This window comes from Xiphophorus couchianus, chromosome 5, assembly GCF_001444195.1.
Source record: "Xiphophorus couchianus chromosome 5, X_couchianus-1.0, whole genome shotgun sequence".
Lineage (NCBI taxonomy): Eukaryota > Metazoa > Chordata > Actinopteri > Cyprinodontiformes > Poeciliidae > Xiphophorus > Xiphophorus couchianus.
The window spans coordinates 20,032,576-20,040,643 of NC_040232.1; the positions used below are offsets into that span (position 1 = coordinate 20,032,576).

At 35.2% G+C, this 8,068-nt stretch overlaps 1 protein-coding gene across 2 annotated transcripts; it reads right to left on the reverse strand.

Moving 5' to 3' along the window:
- Positions 1-2,769: 2,769 nt before the first annotated feature.
- Positions 2,770-8,006, reverse strand: c5h4orf33 (chromosome 5 C4orf33 homolog). 2 transcript variants are annotated; one of them, XM_028018491.1, is made up of 6 exons: positions 7,740-8,006; positions 7,167-7,360; positions 5,880-5,940; positions 5,726-5,777; positions 5,439-5,638; positions 2,770-3,632 (listed from the first exon to the last, which is right to left on the reverse strand). In XM_028018491.1, the coding sequence occupies exons 2-6, from the start codon at positions 7,345-7,347 to the stop codon at positions 3,536-3,538; spliced, it is 591 nt and encodes a 196-aa protein (XP_027874292.1). In that variant the 5' UTR covers positions 7,348-7,360; positions 7,740-8,006; the 3' UTR covers positions 2,770-3,535. The 2 variants fall into 2 exon arrangements, with proteins under 2 accessions (XP_027874292.1, XP_027874291.1); XM_028018490.1 differs by lacking the exon at positions 7,740-8,006 and adding an exon at positions 7,478-7,644.
- Positions 8,007-8,068: the final 62 nt, after the last annotated feature.

Genomic DNA, 8,068 nt, shown 5'->3' on the forward strand with positions numbered 1-8,068 from the left:
TTACAGAAATCAGCAATCGATTTTAAAGTGTGCTCAAAACCTGAGTATGTGCAATAGCTGGATTCCCATTTCAACATACTCAATGCCGACCTACATTTATTATGGTTCCCAATCTGTTAAGTGGCATTAATTAGGGCCAATGTAGTGGGGGCTCGAAAACCAGAAATCACGCTTCTTTATGGTAATTTAGAACAGACTGTTATCACTCAGACTCATTATAAAGTTTAATTGCTTTGTATTGCCATAATAATGATAACACTGTTACTATAATGGCCTCATAACATTGACAGGCCCCATGTCTATCATATCTCATTGGAATATATGTGCAATTTTAAATCAGGTTAAACACTTAGTCTTCCAATTTATATTACTGCTCTACTCATGGCTTAGAATCACTAAGGTACAGTGGGGACTATTAAAGCTGTACATGTTCTCACATGGAATCTATCAGGCTGTAAATACTTACTTTGGAAAGTTTTTAAACTTGGATTTTAAATTACTTTTATGGTATGTGGAATTGGTAGGTCAGGAATGATTTGTTTGTTGTTTGAGAACACATTGAGTTTAAAATGTAAGTTTGAATTTGGAGTATAAAAGGACCATTATGCTGAATGAAGAAAGGGTTATCTTGTAAATGATAGAATTGGGGAAAGTGCCTCTAGTTATTGAATAGAAAGATTAAACGGATGCAGTCAGCAGTAATAATTCTACAATTAGGTAAAACTGGTTTACCACTGAAGCAAACTCAATAAAATGTATTTTCTGCGTTTTAAAATTAAAATTTGAATATTGTATTTACATAAGTGACATTGTAAATTTATTCTCACTTTTTACACTCACTTTCTTGCTCGCAAATCTATTCATATGCTCTTAGGACAGTAGTAACACGCCAGACTGCATGAGTCTCATACCTTCATAAATCCTGAGCGAGAGGTCTGGAAGACTGGGTTCAGTTGGAGGATGAAAACCCTTAGAGAATGGACCAGACACTTCAATTTTCAACCCCTATTTCCCATCAGAATAGGCCAACCTGATGGGTTCATGATCCACTGGCTTGCTGTCCCAGGTGTGCTGGATTGCAAACTCCATTTTCCGGAAATTACTGAAAATACACCAATTACTGTGAATGAGAAATTGATAAATAACAAGAAAAAAAAGTATTATAAAATAATAATTACAGAGCTTCACAGCATAGCAGAATGTGGACCAGTGCTAAAAGTTGAAAAGTGACCACTATGTTGTCCAGTCTTCTTATACACTACCGCATCCCTTAATTTCACTAAAGTATGTGTGTTGCTGCACTCCTTCAACTATTTAAGCAAGTTCTTATCAAAATGGGTCTAATGTTTAATATGTTCCTGTTACTCGGTAGTCACAGAGTTAAGGGCATCCCGATGGGAAAGACTATGAAGCATTCTGTATAAGGTTGAGCAAAATAGGCAAAGTTGTAATTAAGATGATTTTTTCATAAAAACTTCCAAAAATAACTTAGACAGATGTTAGAATAAAACCTTAAAAAGTTTCTTCACTAATGTGTTCAATTATCAGTATCAAATTTAAAATATCAGTTTCATATTGACATTTTTATAGTATTTTCATCAAAATGAAATTGATGAAAATGGCAATTAACAGTGTATCGGACTACCCTGATATGCCGTACTTGCAATTTAAAAAATAAACAGTTGTTCTTATCCATCAATTATTCACACTTTTATCACTTCTTGTTATTGAAAATCTAATTTGGCATCTAATTGAAAAATAAATGTGTTTTTTCAAAGTTTCCTTGCATGATAAACCTAGAAACTGATAAATGATGAAATGTATTTAAAGCCAGAAAAGTTTAGCTGTGATTGTGTTGTTGCTAAATTAAAAAAACTTTGGCGTAAAACATGCTGAAAACGCTTCTTAAAGATTTTTTAATCAATTTTACATGTTTTAAACAATGATTGAGTGAAAACAGAATGGTTAAAATATTACTAATCGCTTCACATTTATCTGTGAGTAAAAAATGGTTGTATCTCAAAAATTAAAAGCCTCAGATTGCTTATCCGTTTAGACTTGTAGCATTTGTAATTACCTTAAATTATGCTATCATCAGTCATACTGAAGAGATCATATAGCTACGAGGTTGTTAAGATAAAATAAAAACATTTTTACTGACTCTTTTACATCATTTTTGAAGTATTTTAGTGTGGTTTCAAAGCTCTTACAGTTTCTAAAAGGCCACTATTGATCGCAATCTCAGCATTGGAATATTAAAAAGTACCGTACTAGAGTGGTTTAGATCTCAACAGATGACAGGTGCTGTTCTTTAAACCTCTGTAATTCTGTTTCATCTGCCGCTCTTTCTTGTGGGGTTCCCCAGGATCTTATTCTCAGGCCCATATCATTCTCTATTTACATAATCTCCCTCAACATTTCATTCTGTGGGTATGAACATCATGCTCATCTCGAGATACAATTGAAGTGCATGGACTCGTTTTCATCGTGCATCCAGCATTTTAAGACATTTTTTGTAGTAGGTAATGAGTTTTATTACACAACAGCTTAATTATTATGGTGTCTTTTATGTCATGTTACCCAGACCTCTCTATACAAATTAGGAACTATAACACAGGACTCATCAAAGAACCTTAAGCTTGAAGCGTTGATGAAAAGCTGATATTCACAGAGTCAAAGTCAGAACACAGACTTTTCTTCTTCTTTTGCCATATTTTGTGTAATTGAATATATTGTTAGAAGGGAAAATAAGAATTAATGACAGTGAGATGAGCTTTTATTTCTCTTTATTAAGGTTAAATATCACAAATTCATACAAATCTATACATTGACAAGGGGAAAAAAAGAAATTACACAATATATTGCACTGTAATTTTATTTATCATAAAAAGAGTTATGACACCTTAGACTTGTGTGACACTTGATTAAGGAAAAGCAAGAGGTAAACTAGACAAATTATCTCATCGCTCTGGCAAATATAAGTGTGCCTAATAGTGAAGTATTTTAATTCAACATATTCCTTTTTCTTAATTTTCTAAATATTAACCTCGTATATTATTTGACAGGTGAATCAAAATATATTAAACTTTTGAAATACAGAGCTAACACATAAGTAAGCTGTGTATGATCATATTAATGTCTTCTCTAAACAGCAGCAGAAACAATCATTTGGACTTGCTCCACGGTATGTTAATACAGCAAAACATTTTGGGTACAGGTGCTGGATGTCAAAATTAACATTCATGGAAATCGTAGGTCACACTACGCTCACTCAATTTATGCTGAGGATGTCCAATATTATGCAATGTGTCTGGGGGCGTGCACACATGTGTGTGAAGTGCAACACGTCTTGACAAGCTGATGGCATGTTTTTCTCCAAAATTGTTGTACATCAATAAATGATAAACTATGATTGCTCTTTGGTTGCTGTTAGACATTTTTGTTTGCAGTTCTGCCCTATTGGTGATTTCGTTAAGCATTTCCCTTCCCTTGTGTTAATAAAAGAAAAACAGACAGGCAGCATTTCATAAATAGCTCAGGCCTTTCCTTTCCACAGAGTTGATTCAGGCTGGACCCAATCTTCTCCCATAATGCTCTGCAAGCGGAAGTTTTGGAAATACTCCAGGCGATGGCTAACAGACAGAAGGTTAAAAAATGTTTGTTAGGAAAAAAATATTTATCAACCTTCACATATACAGTACTTTTTAAAATTGAAAGTCAGGGACAAGTTTGAGAGAGCGTGTTTATTTTCCTGGTTTATGCATTATTAATAAGCTAGAGGATACTCATAAAAGTAATAGCTGGAAACTATTAATTTTCCAGCTAGGAAACTGTTGCACAGCTATTCCACAAACGGTTGTAAAACAGAATCCAAAGTCTGAAAAAAAATAAGCAAAGGAGGATAACATTGAGGATGTTATCAAAATATTTTCCATATCTTTACAGTCCACAAAGAAGATAAAAGCCGGAGAAGTCAATTGAAGTCATCCAGTGTAGAACCATTTATAGTTATATGAGTTAGATCAAGAGCTGCCGCATAGTGATCGAAATAACTGAGAGGACGATAAATGGAAATGTTAGAGGCACTTTTTGGTTGAACTTCCCTTTCTTATCAAGTAATCCACAAGGTTTAAAGAGAAAAAAACACTCTTAAGATTTACTCATCCTGACATATCTAAAGAGTGAACTCTGTGTGTATTTTTAGTGTTCTTAAGCAGCTCAGAGATTACTGTTGCACTGATGTGGGAAAAGATAGTTGGCTTCTTTGACTGTGGTAGCAACTATTTTATCTCTGTCTGCACAATTATCTATTTTATGTGAAATTCTGTCATCAGTTTAGTTGAGGCAGCGATTAGTCTGGCCATAAATTACATTTTTAATCAGTTGTTTTGAGTTTGTTCATTCCCTTGTTATCAAAGCTCGTTTTGGTATGTTTGTAATGTTTTTGTAATTATGAGATTTAAAACAGTTCGTTTGTAGTATAGTGAAAGCTGTATTTTTGCTGTGCATTTAAAGCATAGTTCTGTCTTGTGGGTCAAGGTGTATGAGGTTGGTGTTTTGTTGTTTTAGTGTGACATCGTTTCTTGGTTTTCGAATTTGAAACATTTTCAGACAGTGATTTGTTCTTGATTTTTCTTGTGCAAGTTTTCACATACAGTTCCGATGAGAAATGTAAATACACTCACGAGGAGAAAGTTTGTCATTCTAACTTTGGACTTTTAGTTACATTTTCAAATTGTGCTTTTATGGGCTGGAATGTGTTAATGGTCTAAATTGCATGGTGTTTTAAAAACAAGAATAGGGAGCACAACTATGTTAAGCTCGACCGAAACTTGCCACCCACATGCCTTCAGGAAAAAAAGTTATGGGGAAAAAGATGGAGAAATTTGCCACAACTACAAGAAGTTAATTTGTCTGACTCCGCATGAGGCTTTCAGACTGAAAAAGACTTCAACAGCTGTCAAACAAGGTGGTAGCAACAGCCAAAACCTTAACCCCTATTGACAATTTGTGTATTATTTACTGTGATGTTGGGTTCATGCCATTAAAAACCCATTTTAGAATAACTTCAATAATTCTGCCGTAAAGAGCAGTCAAATGTCAAGCCAGAATAATGGCTTGACAGAAGATTGTTGATGGCTGCAAAACTAAGGTAGTACTTAAAGTGTAACTTGATAAGGGACATTTAATCAAATATAGATATGTAAGCATATATTTAAGAGTTTATGCATAACTTTAACCAGCTTGTGAACACATTTTTTTGAAAACTGAAGTTTTATTGAAGAGGTATCATTATTTCACCCAGATAAAGAACATTTCAAGTAAATCATAACAGTCACTAATTAATATGATATTCATGCTGGAGGTGTATCTGGAACTGTATGCAACCATTTTGGAAAGATTTGTCTGAGACATACTACACAAGGCAGCATACTCACAAGTTTGGCTGCTGGCCTTCCACAATGTCGGCTTTGGGGATGGGGTAGAGAGCCTCATATGTACGTGCCGCCCCGGAGCCATGAATAGCATAGGAGTTCATCTTGTCGACATTGGGAGGGAAGTATGTCCAGGGGATTACAGCCTCGCCAGTCCATCTGTCCCCTGATTTTGTGGTAGTAAAAGCGATTGGCAGTTGTTGCTGAAGTAGGAGGTAATTAGAATAACTTGTTACCTAAGATGCATAAAAAATCTCAGAAAAAAGCAGGCAAAATACTTTTTGACCTACATAAAACGCATTGCCGACTCCAGACAGTAGCAGTATAAGGTGTTGTCCATGTCTAAAGTGGAAAACAAATGAAAGCTATTAATGAACATGTCTCTTTGATGGTTTATGTAGGATTATATTAGTGGAAAGAACAAAAGGTTTGCATGGAACTTACGGGCAAAGTTCCACCTCCAGGTAATTTTGCTTTGTGCTGTCAAGGAAGAAGGACTCCACAACTAGCAATATAACACAAAGAGAATAAAATGAGGATGAAACCTTAATTCTTACATTAAGAAATGCTTAAACGTTCTTAATAACCTTATCAGCTGCTGTAGCATAGAACTAATGTAATAAAATAATTGCATTTTTCTTGGACTGTTACAACATAAAAATACAAGTGAATAAACACAGAAATTATAGTATGAGTAACAGGCCCCCTGCTAACCTCGAAACATGCTCATTACCTGCCTACACTTATAATGGTTTCCTATTTATTAAGAAACATTAATGAGGCCAAATATGGGGGCCTCATTAACCAGAAATCTGACTTCTTTAAGGTCAATTAGAACAGATTGTTAATACTCAACCTCATTACAAAGTTTAATTGCAATGTATTACCATAATAATGATAATGGAACCACAGTGTTCTCATAAATAAAACCCCCCACCCCCGCCTCTCAAAAATCATAGGAATAGATGTACATTATTAAATACAGCTTAAGTCAGCTTTGCCCACACTTATTTAGTGAATCTAGAGGTGAACAATGACACAGCATTGGTTTGATGACTGGGGAGGACAATAAAGCTAACACCGTCCTTGTGCAGAATTATGCAATCTTTTTCAAGACGCTTGCATATACACCATCTCTTATTAGGTGTTCTCAATCATGTGGGGCATTGAAATGTTATTTAACGTGTATAATTGCAACAATACTATAAAATAAAATGTTCACCTTTAACAAAGAGTAAGCAAGTGCCACAAGCATTATAGGGGACACACTAAACATGCAGCATACTGTGCTCTGCTGAGATCAAGAGTGAGATTCCTGGCCTGCATGGAAAGCCCTATATGTAGTGCAGTACTGTGACTGTATGTCACTCTGCACACACTGTCCTCACCGTGCTATAGAAGGGAAAGGGAAGCTGATCAGAGCTGTTAGGAAGACAGATGGAGCTAAACACAGGACAAGACAATAAAGGACGTACGACTGAAGTGCAGGTTTACCTTCATAAAGGCAATAATATTCAAATCCTGATGATTTTTTAAAAAATCATTTGATATTTAATTTCTAAAATGTGTAAAATTGCTACATCTGGCAATACCTTTGGTAATTTTGCTATATTTAACTTTTTTTATTTATTTTTTCAAAATATTTATTTTAAAGTGGCAGGAAAACCACTGAACGTCTTTGAACAAAGGCAGTTACACAGCACAGTGAAAAAGGAAAAATCCTTCTTTTACCTTCGTAATTCCAGAGTCCAGGGAACGCGATACCGGGTTCACCTGCAGGAGATTCTGGGTCATTGAAGAATGGACCAGACACTTCCATTCTCAGTCCAGATTGTCCATCAGTGAAGGAGATTCTGATGGGGTCATGGTCAACAGGGTTGCTGTCCCATGTGTGTTGGATCGCAAACTCCATTTTCCTAAAATGCCTGAAAGGATGTAAGATAGATTGTATTACAGACTCAGAGTCCAGATTACATACATGTAATTTAGTCAGAGAGGGAATGTGTTGCATGACTACAAAACACAGTTGCATAACTACTTACAAACTTTCACAGCATAGGAGAATGTTGACTACTGTTAAAAGTTGAAGTTGAAGTGAGACCCTCATGTTGTCAAAAGGTTTTTCACTCAATGCTGAATCAATATGTTACACAGAAGTTCACAATGTGTTTAGCTGTGCTCTCTGTTCAGCTATTTAAGCAGGCTCCTGGTCAATTAAATCTAACCTCTAATAAATGTTTGTTACTCAGTAACCAAACAGTGATTTGACATTCTGATAGAGAAATGTTTGAGGCATAGGCTTACTTGATAAGGTTGTTGGAGGGCACAATTGCATTCAATAATGGAAACTTTAAAACACAATCCAGAAATTGTTCCGATTGCTCAACAAGCCTTATGTCAACAGCCAAACTTCAATATTTGTTCTCCAGACGTATCCACTGTATTCCTTGTGCAGAGTGAATTTTAACCTTACGCTTTTAGGACTTTAGGTGCAAAAAACTTTTTTAAAAAAGTTATGTCACTTGGTGTAAAAAAAAAGACTGCAAAATAAATGAAAATGAAACAAAAACACGGTATTTCCTGTTTGAATGAGCTGACCCTTCGAATTCTTTCAAAGAGGAACTATCATGCTT

Coding starts and splice junctions, on each gene's coding strand:
- c5h4orf33 (XM_028018490.1), bottom strand. CDS start 7,542: ATGAGGGTCTCACTTCAACTTCAACTTTTAACAGTAGTCAACATTCTC. Junction 5,941..7,166: donor TGGACTCTGGAATTACGAAG/GTAAAAGAAGGA, acceptor TTATATTGCTAG/TTGTGGAGTCCTTCTTCCTT. Junction 5,639..5,725: donor GAGTCGGCAATGCGTTTTAT/GTAGGTCAAAAA, acceptor CTCCTACTTCAG/CAACAACTGCCAATCGCTTT.